The sequence below is a fragment of the Lithobates pipiens genome, unplaced genomic scaffold, assembly GCF_037356315.1.
Source record: "Lithobates pipiens isolate NorthernLeopardFrog02 unplaced genomic scaffold, aLitPip1_a1.2 Scaffold_37, whole genome shotgun sequence".
NCBI lineage: Eukaryota > Metazoa > Chordata > Amphibia > Anura > Ranidae > Lithobates > Lithobates pipiens.
Window position 1 is genome coordinate 13,689,508 of NW_027507825.1, and position 16,669 is coordinate 13,706,176.

Sequence of the window (16,669 nt, forward strand, 5' to 3'; positions counted from 1 at the left end):
ACTTTGTTGTACCGGCTCCTCTCCTAGACTGAAATGGCTTCCTCTGATTTCACTGAACACTGTGAGCTCCTCACAATGTGCGTTAGAAGCAGCAGCACGTCAGACAGATCCTGCCCTGTTTTCTGGCTGGAGGATGTCTAGCATCATTTAGCATCTTTTCTCCACAACCAGACTATCCTCCAGCTACCCCCTTCCATCCACTGGATTTCATGCAGACTTAGCATTACATGTGGGCGACACCTAGGGCTGGTCCAATTGCAAATACAGCCTACCTAGGACTGTCCACTCCTCCAGCCAGCCATAATCTTCCTGCATTGCCTATAGAATTACAGTGATGTCACTGTGTAAAATAAGGCATGTCATTAAAAGGTTAAATCTAAAAATGTCATTAGCATGGTGGTGTGAGGAGGAGGAACCTGGAAAGGCAAAATAAGCAGAACACACACTAAGCTTAAAATAACGAAGCTGGGACATAAGGTTTTTTTTTCTCGTTTTTTCCAAGCAAACCTGCTATACTTACCTGCTCTGTGTTGTGGTTTTGCACAGAGCAGCCCCGATCCTCCTCTTCTTGGTTCCACCACTGGTGCGCTTGGCTCCTCCCCCCCTGCCGAGTGCCCACCATAGCTAGCCGCTTACTATGGGGGACACACTCGTGTACACTTGTTCCTGAGCCAGCTCTGTGTCTCAAACTGACACGTAGAGCGAGGCTTGACCACGCCTCCTGCTCTCTCACTGGCTGTGATGAGAAGGGAGAGGAGCGGAGAGAGGCGCTGCTGCAGACGGGCACAGTGCTGGATTGAGATATGGCTCGGGTAAAGTATAAGGGGAGTAGGGTCTGATCACATACGTGTTTTTTAATCTTAAAGCAATATACATTCACATAAAGTGAATAACATTACACTTTCCTGCTTTGTGTAATGGTTTTGCACAGAGCAGCCCAGATCCTCCTCTTCTCGGATTCCTCACCCTCCGCTCCTGGCCCCTCCAATCCTGCAGTGTGCGCCCCCCCCCCCCCGACCAAGCCGAGTCACAGCTCTGTGTGCCCATTTAGACACAGACCTGTGGCTCGGCCTCGCCCTCTCTCTCTCCTCTCTTTGGCTCCACAGACTTTGATTGACAGCAAATGGCGCTCGCTGTTGTCTCAGCCAATGAAAAGGAGGGGAATCCCCCAACAGCTGAGTCTCCCATGCAACAGCGCTGGATCAAGATGGGGCTCAGGTAAGTGTTAGGGGGTCTGCTGATCACAGGTTTTTAGAATGCATTAATAAAAAAAAAAAAAAAAACTTTTGCCTTTAATTTAAACTGTAAGTAAACCCCCCTTTCGTTTTCAGCCAAGGAAGCGGCCATCTTTGTCTCTGTTTAATCTACAACTGCCATGATGCTCCACATGCGATCAGTTATGACACCAGCCATTGGATCATTTGACAGTTTGGTTGAGAGCACAACCAATGGGAGTGCTACATTTCCGGCACATGCAGGAAATGAACCTGTTTCATGGATGGGTTTACTTCCGCTTTAAAGCGGAGGTCCACCCTAAAGTGGACCTTCCGCTCATCGGAACCCTCCCCCCCTCCGGCGCCACAATTGGCACCTTTCAGGGGGGAGGGGGGTGCAGATACCTGTACAGTACAGGTATTCTGCACCCACTTCCGGGATAGCTCTCTGCGGAAAGTGCCCGCCCCTTTCCGCAAGTGCCCCGCTGCCTGCTGGGAAACACACAGATCCCAGAGGCAGCGGGGACCGTCCTTATTGCGCAGCGCGGCTCGCGCATGCGCAGTAGGGAACCGGGAAATTAAGCCGAAAGGCTCCATTTCCTGATTCCCATACCCAAGATGGCGGCGGCGGCAGCACCCGACAGATGATCTAGAGATCGGCTTCGGGTGCCGACATCGCGGGCGCGCTGGACAGGTAAGTGTCACTATTTTAAAAGTCAGCAGCTGCAGTATTTGTAGCTGCTGGCTTTAAAAAAAAAAAAAAAAAAAAAAACGCGGAGTCCCGGCGGACTCCCGCTTTAATGCAAAGAATGTATAAGGGTAAAAAAAACAAACAAAAAAAAAAACCTTCGCCCTCAAAAACCACTTTAAAGCCCCATACACATTATCAGATTTTCTGCTGATTTTTTTTTCCTTCAGATTTACGAAAACCATATATGAGGTCAGACCTTAGAGGTTTCAATTTGTATGCAATCAGGTAGGCCCTTGCACTACATGATTTTAGTAAATCTGAAAGAAAAAGTCAGCAGAAAATCTGATAGTGTGTATGGGGCTTAAGGCTCCAACGAGGCTGCTTGCTGAAATCTTCACTAAGGCGTTGCTGTACGCAACGCTCTTATACAAGCTAAAACCCGTGTGAGCAGGACCATGGTAATGTTAGTCCTTACGTTTTCAATAAACCTTTTTCAATGCTCATTAACGTAACACATTGAGGCCGATTTACTAAAACTGGAGGGTGTAAATTCTGGAGCAGCTCTGCATACAAACCAATCAGCTTCCTTTCTTTTTGTCAAAGCTTAAATGAACAAGGTGAAGTTAGAAGCTGATTGGCTCCTGTGCAGCGCTGCAACAGATTTTGCACTTTCCAGTATTGGTAAATCTCCCCCCCCCCCCCCTTTGTATGAGAAATCTTGTCGGAAAAAGAATCGAATCCTGTAGTGGATGTAGAGAAAACGGTCTACAGATCGTAGTGGGCGGGTTCAGTAGAAAGTGATGCGTTGCCTAGGCTAGCCAGAAGAATGATATAGAGATCAGTCCTAGAACAGCTGAATATCTGCAGCAATGCTGAGCATGTGACAGTCTCACGCCTATTTCCCGGAGGGGTGATCGTGGTGCATTTCTGGGGTGTAGGTCAGAAGTACAATCATCACCCAGAGGTGCAGGAGCGCCTGAAATACAAAATAAAAAATTAACAAAATTAGAGATTTCCTCCTTTTTTTTTTTTTTTTGTCAGACCCCTTTCCTGTCTCTACAATACGCCTTCTGATATGGGGAGATCAGCTTGGTGGTCGATGCGTTTGTAGTGCATCCACTCCAGTCTGAATTGTGGTGAACCACACGCCGACCAGCGCACGATGATGTACGTCGGGGCAATGGCACGGCTGGGCAAATGGGTGTACAGGTACGTACCCCTTTAAATTCGCGGCATTGTGGAGGCGTGCTCACCGCAAACTCCGTGACCGTGGACTCAGCTTAGTGGTGGATGCGTTGTACTGTGTCCATGGCAGTCTGAACTGTGGTGAACCACACGCCGACCAGCGCACGATGATGTACGTCGGCATAATGGCACAGCTGGGCAAATGGGTGTACAGTAACGTCCCCTTTAACCACTTGCAGACCGGACCAATTTGCTGGTCAAAGACCAGACCACTTTTTGCGATTCGGCACTGCGTCGCTTTAACTGACAATTGCGCGGTCATGCGACGTGGCTCCCAAACAAAATTGACGTCCTTTTTTTCCCCACAAATAGAGCTTTCTTTTGGTGGTATTTGATCACCTCTGCGGTTTTTATTTTTTGCGCTATAAACAAAAATAGAGCGACAATTTTGAAAAAAAACGCATTATTTTTTACTTTTTGTTATAATAAATATCCCCCAAAAATATATAAAAAAAACATTTTTTTCCCTCAGTTTAGGCCGATACGTATTCTTCTACATATTTTTGCTAAAAAAAAAAAAAAAATTGCAATAAGCGATTATTGATTGGTTTGCGCAAAAGTTATAGCGTTTACAAAATAGGGATAGTTTTATAGCATTTTTATTAATAATTTTTTATTATTATTTTTTTTACTAGTAATGGCGGCGATCTGCGATTTTTATTGTGACTGCGACATTGTCGGGGACCCATCGGCCATTTTTGACACATTTTTGGGACCATTGTCATTTATACAATAATCACTGCTATACAAATGCAGTGATTCCTGTGTAAATGACACTGGCAGTGAAGGGGTTAACCAGTGGGTGGCAGTGTAGGGGTTAAGTGTTCCTAGGGGTGTGTTACTAACTGTGGGGGGGGGTTGGGCTTTCATTTAGTGAACACTGATCTCTGCTCCAATCACATAGAGCAGAGATCAGCGTCACTAGTTGCTAGGCAGAATGGAGAAATGCTGCTTACATGGCATTTCCTCCATTCAGCCGTCCCATGAGATGATCGTGGGGATGCCCGCGGCAATAGAGTCCGCGGGTGCCGCGACCGGACACACGGGGGTCCCGACCAGCGCGGGAGCGCACTGCCAGCTGCGCGCTCCCGATGGCAGGGCGGCATTGAAGATTGGACATACCTGTATGCCAATATGCCTGCCCGTGCCATTCTGTCGACGTACATCGGCGTGCGCTGGTCGGGAACCGGTTAATTTGTGGCATTGTGGGTGCGCGCGCCTGCTTCGAACTCTGTGTCCGTGCCCATCATTGTGTCATAGAGCAGAACGGGGAGATGTAGCGGAATTTCCCCGTTCTGCCTAGTGACATGACAGAGATCACTGCTCCCTGTCATCGGGAGAAGTAATCGCTGTCATGTCAGTGGTAGCCCATCCCCCCCCAGTTAGAATCACTCCCTATGACACACTTAACCCCTTGATCACCCCCTAGTGCAGTGATGGCGAACCTTGGCACTCCAGATGTTTTGGAACTACATTTCCCATGATTCTCATGCACTCTGCAGTGTAGTCGAGCATCATGGGAAATGTAGTTCCAAAACATCTGGGGTGCCAAGGTTCGCCATCACTGCCCTAGTGTTTAACCCATTCTCTGCCAGTGTCATTTACACAGTAATCAGTGCATTTTTATAGCACTGATCGCTGTATAAATGACTATGGTCCCATAATAGAGTCAAAAGTGTCTGATGTGTCCGCCATAATGTCGCAGTCATGATAAAAATTGCAGATCGCCGCCATTACTAGTAAAAAAAAAAAAAAAAAAATGCCGCCATAAATCTATCCTCTATTTTGTAGACGCTATAACTTTTGTGCAAACCAATCAATATACGCTTATTGCGTTATTTATTTATTTTCCAGAAATAGGTAGAAGAATACATATCGGCCTAAACCGAGGAAAAAAATTTGTTTTTAAATTTAAATTTTTATAGCACTGATTGCTGTATAAATGACAATGGTCCCATAATAGTGTCAAAAGTGTCCGATGTGTCCGCCATAATGTCGCAGTCACGATTAAAAAATCACAGATCGCTGCCATTACAAATAATTAAAAACAAATATAATAATACTAAAAATGCTATAAATCTATCCCCTATTTTGTAAATGCGATAACTTTTGCGCAACCAATCAATAAATGCTTATTGCGTTTTTTTTTGTTTTTTTTTACCAAAAATGTGTAGAAGAATACATATTGGCCTAAACTAACAAAGACATTTTTTTATATATAGTTTTTTGGGGCTATTTATAGCAAAAAGTAAAAAATATTGCTTTTTGCCCAAAATTGACGCTCCTTTTTTGTTTGTTTATAGCGCAAAAAAATAAAAACCACAGAGGTGATCAAATACCACCAAAAGAAAAAAAAATGACGTCAATTTTGGTTTGGGTGCAACATCGCTGCGCAATTGTCAGTTAAAGCGACGCAGTGCCGAATCACAAAAAGTGCTCTGGTCAGGAAGGCGGTAAAATCTTCCGGGGCTGAAGTGGTTAAAGTGATTGTTATTTTTATAGAATAAAAAAATGAGACTTTACAAACATGTTATACTTGCTCTGTTGCAGTGGATTTGCACAGAGCAGCCCAGATCCTCCTCTTCTCTGGTCCCTTTTCTGTGCTCCTGGCCCCTCCCTTCTGTTGAGTGCCCCCACAGCATGCAGCTTGATATGGGAGCACCTGAGCCAAACCGCAGCTCCCTGTGTCCATTCAGACACGGAGCTGTGATTCGGCCCCGCCCCCTCTCTCTCTCCTGATTGGCCAACTGACTTTGATTGACAGCAGCGGGGGCCAATAGCACCGCTGCTGTCAGTCAATTAGGAGGGTCTGGGATGGCTGAGACACTAGTGGACATCGCTGGACAGAGATGGTAAGTACAGGTAAGTATTAGGGGGGCCTGCTGCACACAGAAGGCTTTTTATCTTAATGCATAGAATGCATTAACCGGTTCCCGACCGGCGCACACCAATGTGCATCGGCAGAATGGCACAGCTGGGCAAATGGGCGTACCTGTACGTCCCTTTAAAATTTGCTGCCGGGACCTCTGAGTTGGGTCGTGGGTATCGTGGACTCGATCGCCGCGGGGATACCCGCGATTGTCTCACGAGGAGGAAGAACGGGGAGATGCTAATGTAAACAAGCATCTCCCAGTTCAGCCTAGTGACAGTGCCACTGATCTCTGCTCCCTGGGATCATGTAGCCACACCCCCCACAATTAGAAACACACCCCAGAACACACTTAACCCCTACACTGCCAGTGTCACAGGAACTTACACAGGAATCAGTGCATTTGTATAGCACTGATTGCTGTATAAATGTTAATGGTCCCAAAAATGTGTCAAAAATTGTCCGATGTATCCGCCATAATGTCACCATAAAAATCACTGATCGACGCCATTACTATTAAAAAAAAATAAAAAAATTATTAATAAAAATGTCATAAAACTATCCCCTATTTTGTAGACGCTATAACTTTTGCGCAAACCAATCAAACGCTTATTGCAATTTTTTTTTACCAAAAATATGTAGAAGAATACGTATCGGCCTAAACTGAGGAAAAAAAAAATGTTTTTTTTATATATATTTTTGGGGGGTATTTATTATAGCAAAATAAAAATAAAATTGTCTCTTTTTTTGTTTATAGCGCGAAAAATAAAAAACCACAGAGGTGATCAAATACCACCAAAGGAAAGCTCTATTTGTGTGAAAAAAATCAATTTTGTTTGGGTACGACGTTGCACGACCGCACAATTGTCAGTTAAAGCGACGCAGTGCTGAAATCACAAAAAGTGCTTTGGTCAGGAAGGGGGTAAAATCTTCCGGGGCTGAAGTGGTTAAGACAAAAATCCTTCTGACTTTACAACCCCTTTAAGACCCCTTTCACACTGGGGTGGTGCGGGCGTCGGTGGTAAAGCGCCGCTATTTTTAGCGGAGCTTTACCGTCGTTTTAGCGGTGGTATGCGGCCGCTAGTAGGGCAGTTTTAACCCCCGCTAGTGGCCAAAAAAGGGTTAAAACTGCGCTGCCCCATTGATTTCAATGGGTAGGAGCGGGGAATACACTGCTCCAAAGATGTGGCTAGCAGGACTTTTTTCGCTGTCCTGCTAGCGCACTGCTCCAGTGTGAATGCCCTCCGTACTTATATATATATATATATATACACACATATACATATACACACATACACATACATACTGGTACGTTGTTGGTCGTCAAGTTGTTAAAGTCTCTAAGCTCCAGACCCTGATCCGGGATTACCAAACCCAGTAAAATATTGGCAAGCCAGTCTTCTCTACCCAGAACCAATTATTTTGGAGCTTTGTACTCTGCATTAGTGTGAATCCTGTGTACTTCCTGCCTATCCTCCCCCAATGGTAGGGCCTAGCACTGTCACAGTCTGTGTGAGGACACTGGTGCTGAGGGGTGTGTTTGTTACTCAGCTCTGCAGGCACAGTGTAAAGGAATGTGAGTGTAGGAAGGAGTGATTTCCCTAGAATTAAGAGATACGTAGAGCTCCAGGCAGATATAAAAAGATACAATAATTCAGCTCTGCATGCATTAGAGCAGGGGAAAGGAACCTCGGCCCTCCAGCTGTGGTGAAACTAAAAGTCCCACGAGACATTTCAAGACCCTGACAATCACAGGTATGACTCCTAGAGGCAGAGGCATGATGGGATTTGTAGTGTCATGACAGCAAGAGGGCCTACCCCTGCATTAAAGTGGTTGTAAACCCTCCCCCACAACTTTGTCCCATGTAGATCAGCATAAAAAACCCTAATGAACACTGCTTGTAGATATCTCCTTACTTGCTTAGTATTGTTGTAATCCTTTTTGTTCTGTAGAATGAAGTCACTGAGCATGCCCAGATCTCCCCCAATTCACGGCGCACTCTTTATGTGCTTATCTATCCGTTATCAGGACTTCCAACACTGCAATCCCAGGAGGCTGCTAATCACTCAGAGCTTCCTCCTACACACCATGTGACCTCGCATACAGTCTAATCTTGGCCATTACTGCAGTCTTATCAGCTGATGCTGATAAGTCTGACAAAGGCAAACATTAGACAATCGGCACAAGTAAATACTATGAAATAAACAAGTAAGCTATGAACAGGGAAGCAGGGTTGCTATAGAAATGTTGGATTGAGAAGGAGGCTTGGTTAACAGTACAGGAAGTGCTCAATATAAAGGCGGAAATACACTCCACTGTCGACTCAGAAAACAATACTTAAGATGGCGCTGCCTAACCCCCTGGAAACAAGTTTTTTAAAGTTTCTTTAACCACTTGAGATCCGCGCTATAGCCAAATGACGGCTACAGCGCAGGTCTCCTTCTCCTTTGCCTGCGCGCCCCCTGAGTCCATGAGACTCGCCGATCACCGATCCGTGCAAGGGGTCGATCCCGACCCCTTATCACGTGATCAGCTGTCAGCCAATGACAGCTGATCATGTGATATAATGGAGCCAGTAATCGGCTAAAAAAAAAGCCAATCACCGGCGGCCGTGATCGGGACATCAGTCCCGATCACGGCCAGCCCTGCTAGTGCCCACCTGCCCCCTGCAGTGCCACATGTATTAAAAGTGCCCCCTGTCAGTGCCACCCAGCAGTGCCCACAGTGCCACCCAGCAGTGCCCACAATCTGCCTCAAAGGTGCTGCACCCCAGTGCCACATATCCGTGCCCATCAGTGTCATCTACCAGTGCCCAGCAGTGCCGCCCATCAGTGCCCATCAGTCCCATCTATCAGTGGTACCTATCAGTGCCCATCCGTGCCACCCATCCGTGCCATCTTATCTGTGCCCATCTTTGCGGCCTTATCTGTGCCTATTAGTGCTGCCTTAACTATGCCTATCAGTGCCCACCAGTGCAGCCCATCAGTGCCCACCAGTGCAGCCCATCAGTGCCCACCAGTGCAGCCCATCAGTGCCCACCAGTGCAGCCCATCAGTGCCCACCAGTGCAGCCCATCAGTGCCCACCAGTGCAGCCCATCAGTGCCGCCTAATCAGCGCACTTCAATGAAGGAGAAAAATGACCCGTTTGCAAAATTTTATAACAAACTATTAAAACATGATTTTTTTTTTTGCATCTTTTTTTGTTTGTTTAGCAAAAAATAAAACTCCGAGCTGTAACTAAATACCACCAAAAGAAAGCTCTATTTGTGGGAAAAAAATGATAAAAATTTAATTTGGGTACAGTGTTGTATGACCGCGCAATTGTCATTCAAAGTGCATCAGCGCTGAAAGCTGAAAATTGGTCTGGGACTGAGGGGGGTTTAAGTGCCCAGTAAGCAAGTGGTTAAACAGTAAGTAATAGGCGATTTGGGCTGGATTACAGTGGCTATAGTCTGATAATTACTTATTATGATGGACTAAATGAAAAGAAGATTCGGAGTGGGAGAGTTTACTTCCTCTTTAAAAGGCTGGTTCACTCTAGCCCAGGCAGCAGAAAGCAGTGTTTTACCATGTCGGCGCTGTCAGTGTGAGGCCCAGCAGGGAGTTGTGTGATGCATGTTAGTGCTTTTTTGTATAGTTGTTTTTTTTTTTTTTTTACTTTATTTGAAATGTCACATAGTGACAATTCATTAATGTTGCAGTACATTGGGCTACAGTGACATCTGCTGTGCTCTAGGAAAAATATGTCTGCACTTTACCGCAGCTCCTTGCTGCGCACATCACACCAACACTGTGAAGAGGCACATAGTAAAGAATTGTTTTCTATGTGTCCTAGTGGTGACCTACGTTGATGCACTGTGGAGACTCCTAGGTCACCGCACTGTGTGTGAACCAGCCCTAAATGTTTTTGTTTAACCACTTGCTTACCGGACACTTAACCCCCCCCCCCCTCCCCCCTCTCCTGTCCAGACCAATTTTCAGCTTTCAGCGCTGTCGCACTTTGAATGACAATTGCGCAGTCATACAACACTCTACCCAAATGAAAGTTTCATGATTTTTTTTCCCACGAATTGAGCTTTCTTTTGGTGGTATTTGATCACCTCTGCAGTTTTTATTTTTTGTTAATTGCCTCTTCCTCTTCGGGGGCCAATGTCCCTTGCAGATGAGCCAGTGATCGGCTTTTTTTTCTCCTCACGCTGTCAGCGTGAGGAGAAACAAAAAAACGATTAGCAAGCTTTTGTTTACATCATGTGATCAGCTGTCATTGGCCGACAGCTGATCACATGGTAAGGGGCCGGGACCGGGCCCTTAATTAGATCGGCGCTCACTCGAGTCTCAGTGACTCGGTGATCATGGCGCGTGCAGGGAGCGTGCACAGGGGAGGCTGTCGTATGACGGCCTCCCGGAAATTCAGGTCTGCGCTGTGGCCGTCATTTGGCTATAGCGCGGACCTCAAGTGGTTAAAAGCAATAAGTGTAGGTACCCAAATCAGACCTGGCATCAGACTCCTGCCATCCCTGCTAAATAATAATAATTAAAAAACGAAAAAAAAAAAATAAAAAATAAAAATGAACCCCCCTTCATGACCAGGCCATTTTTTGCGATACAGCATGGCTTTATTTTTACTGCCAATTGTGCAGTCGTGCAATGCTGTACCACAATAAGATGTATGTTTTTTTTCCCTCCTCTTCTTTTGGTGGCATTTTATCACCTTTGTGGTTTTTATTTTAATTTTTGCGCTATAAACAAAATTTTGGATAAAAAAAATAAATAAAGATTAAATAAATTTATATATATATATATATATATATATATATATATATATATATATATATATATATATATATATATATATATATATATATATATATATATATATATATATATATATAAATTTATTATAAGACATATAAAATAAAAATGTAAAAAAATAAATAAATCTAATTTCTTCATAAATTTAGGTCAATATGCATTCTGCTACGTTTTTGGTTACAAAAAAATCCCAATAAGCGTATACTGATTGGTTTGCACAAAAAATATAGCAACTACAAACTAAACTTTTTTTTTTTTTTTTTTAACTAGTGATGGTGACCATCAGCAACTTATAGTGGGAATGCGATTTTACTGTGGACATTCTGACCCCGACACGTTTTGGGAATCAGAGACACTAATACAATGATCAGTGCTAAAAATATGCACCGTTACTGTACTAATGACGCTGGCTGGGAAGGGGTTTAAACATCAGGGGGCAATCAAAGGGTTAAGTGTGTGCCTAGCCAGTGTTTTGGTGTATTGTGTGAGGTGCCTTTATTAGGGGAAGTAATCAATTTCATTCCCTGCTTTGCGGGGGAAAATAAATCCATTACTTCCCCGCTGACAGGACAGAGCTCTTCCTCGTTTACACAGGCAGAGCCCTGTCCTGTGTGTGTTCCAGACGATCGGCGGATGCCAGCGGTAATCTATTGGCCGACACCCGATAATTGGCATCTGCTGTGTAAAAATCCCCCCCTACCTGGAAGTGCCAGATCACATACTAGGTACATGATCTGGTGCTGCAGAGCCGCCTTGTCGCAGCATATCTAAGTTATACGGGCAGCAAGCGGTTAAGCAAGTTGAGGACTACTCTCTACTTACCATATAAATAATAATAAATAATCGAGCAATAGGATATCTTCTCAGGAATATGCCTAGGCGGATACTGAAAAAACAAAAGCCCAGTTTAGGAGGCACTCCAACCAAATAGCTAACGCCACAGTACAGTTAAATAACGGATACTCGATCATTACCTAAACTGGTCTATGGTGGTCGCAGCTTTCCGGACCCTGCCGTACATGCCGGCCACGTTTGTGTCAGAGTCGTTGAACAGAACCGGGACGCTCCTTAGACGGGCACCTAAGAAAAGCAGAAGAGAGTTCTTTACCAATGCCAATCCGAGACATGGAGCGGTGATTGAGAAGAAATGGACCACTTGGTTCTCATTTGCAGGATATTTTAGAACTTAGATCCTGGAAGTCTGTTTAGAAGACAGTGTGGCAAGATGGAGTCACACTTCCCACAATGCTGTGCAGTAGGAAAAGTTTTAAAGTGCTACTAAACCCTCGCTTTGTAATGCATTTTAACTCCATGCTGCTATTAACAGTTGCCATTTACTGGTATTTTGCTCCAAAGACTTGCATTTGCCTGTTCAAAATTTGTGCAGCCAGCGTCATTCTTGTGTCCTTTGCCTGAATGTTCACTGTTCACCCAATAAAACAAAATCAGGTGGCTTCCTGTGTCAGGACTACATATCCCATGATTACTTGCTCCCAGCCTATAGTGTCCACGTGTGCCTGTTCCAATAGCATCTGGTGATTGCCTGCGTCTGGACTACATGTCCCATAATTCCTAGCTCCCACAGCCCATGTTTGACTGCTCTAACAGTATCTGGTGACTGCCTGCGTCTGGACTACATGTCCCATAATTCCTTGCTCCCAGCCCATGTGTGCCTGCTCTAATAGCATCCAGTGACTGCCTGCGTCTGGACTACATGTTCCACGAATCCTTGCTCCAGGCCCATGTGTGCCCGCTCTAATGGCCTCATGCATAAAAATGTGTCCTATGAATCCTTGCTCCCAGACCATAATGATCCTGTATACATCAGGTGACCTCCTGCATTAGGACTTCATTATCCCACAATTCCTTGCTCCCAGTTCATAGTGTCCATATGTGCCTGTTTCAATAACATCTGGTGAATGCCTGCGTCTGGACTACATGTCTCACGATTCCTTGCTTCCAAGCCCATGTGCCTACTCTACTAGCATCTGGTGACCTCCTGCATTAGAACTTCCTTATCCTATGATTTCTGGCTCTCCGCTCATAATGTGCATATATACTTGCTCTAATAGCATCAAGTCAACTCCTGTGTCAGTACTGCATATCCCACAATTCCTCTTGGCCAGCCCATAATACACATGCATGCCCACTCTAATAGCATTGGGTGACCTTTTGAGTTGGGACTACATGTCCCAGAATTCGGCACACCCAGCTCCTAATGTGTATGCCTGCCCACTCTAATAGCATAAGGTCAGCTCTTGTGTCAGGACTACAGGTCCCATGATTCCTAACTCCCAACTCATAACGTGTACGTGTGGCCCCTCTAATACAATCTATGCAGTTTGCTCCTCTCAAACCTTTGCAGTCCCAGCTGGCAGAGTACATGTGCGGGTGGCTGACAATGGAGATCCAGGGAAATTCCTGATGGCAGTGTAGCCACCCTGTAGGTGAAACCATCAGCGCCATGCATGTTGGCGTAAGACTGTGCTGCAAAAACGGGATAGCATCAACAATAGATCCTCCCATTCTCTCCTCCAGGACTTTTCCAGAACCTTTCCTATCCTCTGGAACTCCCTACCCCAGTATGTCTGGTCAGCTCCCTACCCTGTCTGTCTTTGGAAGATTATTAATTTATTCAGGGAAGCCTACCCCACCTCCACCTAAAAACTGTACTCGAGTCACCTCCATGAGATCATCACCCGCAGCTCTTACCTTTTGTACCACCTCCCCCCTCCCTTTAGACGGTAAGCTCCACAAGCAGGTCTCTCCTATTCCTTCTGTATTGAACTGTGTTGTGTTGTAATCGTACTGTCCCCCTTTATATTGTAAAGCACTGGGCAAACTGTTGGCACTACATAAATCCTGTATAATAATAATAATCAATTTGTTATTGAGAGTTTATTAACCACTTGTCGACCAGCCTTTTTCTGGCACTCTTTGTTTACGTGTAACAATTTATTAATTTTTTTTTAAAGCAGAAGCCCTAGAGAATAAAATTGGTGTGCTTTGCAATTTTTTGATGTTGCACGGTATTTGCGCAGTGATTTTTCAAATACAATTTTTGGGGAAAAAAAACACTTTTTTTTTCATTAAAATGATAAAAACACAATACATAACCCAATTTTTTTTTGTAAAATCGAAAAGATGATGTCACGCAGAGTAAATAGATACCAAACATGTCAGGCGTTTAAAATTGCACACGCCCACGCAGCAGCGACAAATGATGTATATTTTACTATCCATAGGGGGCGCTTTAAAAGACTGTACAAGTTATTACTTTAAATTTACAGAGGAAGTCTCATGTTAGAATTACTGCTCATGATCTGACATTCGTGGAGATACCTCATTTGTGGGACGAACGCCGTTTGTGTACGCGCGGGCCCGACCGGGGGACAGGGGCACTTCAATGTTTTAATTTTTTTGTTTAATTATTAATTTGATTAATTTTTACACTGTTGCTTTCATTTTGTCACAGGAAATGTAAACATCCTTGTGATAGCAATAGGTAATTACAGGTACTCTTTATGGAGGGATCTGGGGGTCAAATAAGACCCCAAATCCCTCCTTTGCACTCGAAAGCATTCAAAACTCCAAGATCGGCATTTGTGAATACTTTCGATATTCAAAAAAAAAAAAAAAATGGCGCAGTTGACAGCCAGGTAATCTGGAAGGGATGTCATGTCATCGCTTCCGGGTTACCCTAGAGAAGACCTGATCAAAGCGGATTTCTATGGGTCTCCGGCCAGCCGAGGGACCTGCCGGCTGGTAGCTCAGGTCTCCCGGTGGTGCAGAGACCCACAAGAGAGCCGCAGAAGGTGACGGGGGAGGGGTGTCCCTTTCCACTACTTGCAATAGCAATCGAGAGGCTAGTTAGCCATTCCCATTGCTATTAAAATAGAGCCGATAGTTGGCTCTAAAAAAAACCGGTACCAGGGTAATGCCTGCAGCTGCATATAATCCCCGATACAACTACTCCAGGTATGTGATTTGGTGGTAGGTGGTTAATACTAAGATAAGTGGCCTATTTTCTGTCTGTGACCCTTATTGGGGAGATTCCCCCCCCCCCGCCTGTTATTGGGTAGACTTCTCCCCTAGCCTGTTATTGGGGAGATTTTCCCCCCACGTGCCCATTATCGGGGAGATCTCCCCCCCCACTTGCCCATTATCGGGGAGATCTCCCCCCCCACTTGCCCATTATCGGGGAGATCTCCCCCCCACTTGCCCATTATCGGGGAGATCTCACCCCCCCACTTGCCCATTATCGGGGAGATCTCCCCCCCCACTTGCCCATTATCGGGGAGATCTCCCCCCCCCACTTGCCCATTATCGGGGAGATCTCCCCCCCCACTTGCCCATTATCGGGGAGATCCCCCCCCCACTTGCCCATTATCGGGGAGATCTCCCCCCCCACTTGCCCATTATCGGGGAGATCCCCCCCACTTGCCCATTATCGGGGAGATCCCCCCCACTTGCCCATTATCGGGGAGATCCCCCCCACTTGCCCATTATCGGGGAGATACCCCCCCACTTGCCCATCATTGGGGAGATCCCCCCCCCCACTTGCCCATCATTGGGGAGATTTTCCCCCCCACTTGCCCATCATTGGGGAGATTTTCCCCCCCACTTGCCCATCATTGGGGAGATCCCCCCCCACTTGCCCATCATTGGGGAGATCCCCCCCACTTGCCCATCATTGGGGAGATCCCCCCCCACTTGCCCATCATTGGGGATATTTTCCCACCACTTGCCCATCATTGGGGATATTTTCCCATTCCCCCCCCCCCCCCACTTGCCCATTATTGGGGAGATTTTCCCCCCCACTTGCCCATTATTGGGGAGATTTTCCCCCCCACTTGCCCATCATTGGGGAGATTTTCCCCCCCCACTTGCCCATCATTGGGGAGATCCCCCCCCCACTTGCCCATCATTGGGGAGATCCCCCCCCCACTTGCCCATCATTGGGGAGATCCCCCCCCCACTTGCCCATCATTGGGGAGATTTTCCCACCACTTGCCCATCATTTGGTTGGCGTTGGGCCTCGACTCCTAATAGGCTCATGAACGTACCATCTCCACTATCCACGGCAGACATGTTGATGGAGGACCCGCCCCCTCCGCTTCCCTGTACACTCTTCATCTGATTTTCCAGCCTCTCCAGCTGGTAGACCAGCGAGTTCTTCTCGGTGCTCAGGCTCTCCAGCATGGTCTGTTTCTGGATCAGGGTCTCGGTCAGTTGGTGCAGCCTGTTCTCCAGCTCCGTCTGACTGCTGCTGCTCAGCGCTTTGTTAGTAAGCTGGAAAAGAAAAAGCAGAATTACATCAGAGAAGGTTCCTCCATCAAACTGCATCCAGTGTATGTTCTTCCAACCAGGAAGGACCCCAGTGTTAGGCCAGAAAGCAAGATGGCCGTTACCTCTCATTTACTCTTAGAACGGTGCCACCTAGGGTAGGCGGCACGGTAAGGACTGCATGGTTTGGTCTTGAAAGGGACGCAGACTTTTCATTGTTTTCAAACTGGCTGTCTGTAATCTGACCTCAAGCTCTGTGCATGTTCAAATATATTAGGGGTCCATATAGTGAACTTGGTGTTGAGTTGTTCTCTGTACGGTCAACCCAGAGGACAAGGGGGCACTCTTTACGTCTAGAGGAAAAGAGATTTCATCTTCAAGTACGGAAAGGTTTCTTCACAGTTAGAGCTGTGAAAATGTGGAATAGACTCCCGCCAGAGGTAGTTCTGGCCAGCTCAGTAGATTGCTTTAAGAAAGGCCTGGATACTTTCCTGAATGTACATAATATAACTGGGTACTAACATACCGTATATACTCGAGTATAAGCCGA

The 16,669-nt window shown here is 45.9% G+C and overlaps 1 protein-coding gene across 1 annotated transcript in view; it reads right to left on the reverse strand.

Annotated features, from left to right (window-relative positions):
• Positions 1–2,646: 2,646 nt before the first annotated feature.
• Positions 2,647–16,669, reverse strand: part of GOLGA5 (golgin A5) — a 58,577-nt gene continuing 44,554 nt past the window's right edge. Inside the window, 4 exon segments of the mRNA XM_077466736.1 lie at positions 2,647–2,881; positions 11,656–11,719; positions 11,808–11,913; positions 15,900–16,125. Coding sequence (XP_077322862.1) covers positions 2,801–2,881; positions 11,656–11,719; positions 11,808–11,913; positions 15,900–16,125 — 477 coding nt within the window. The 3' untranslated portion in view covers positions 2,647–2,800.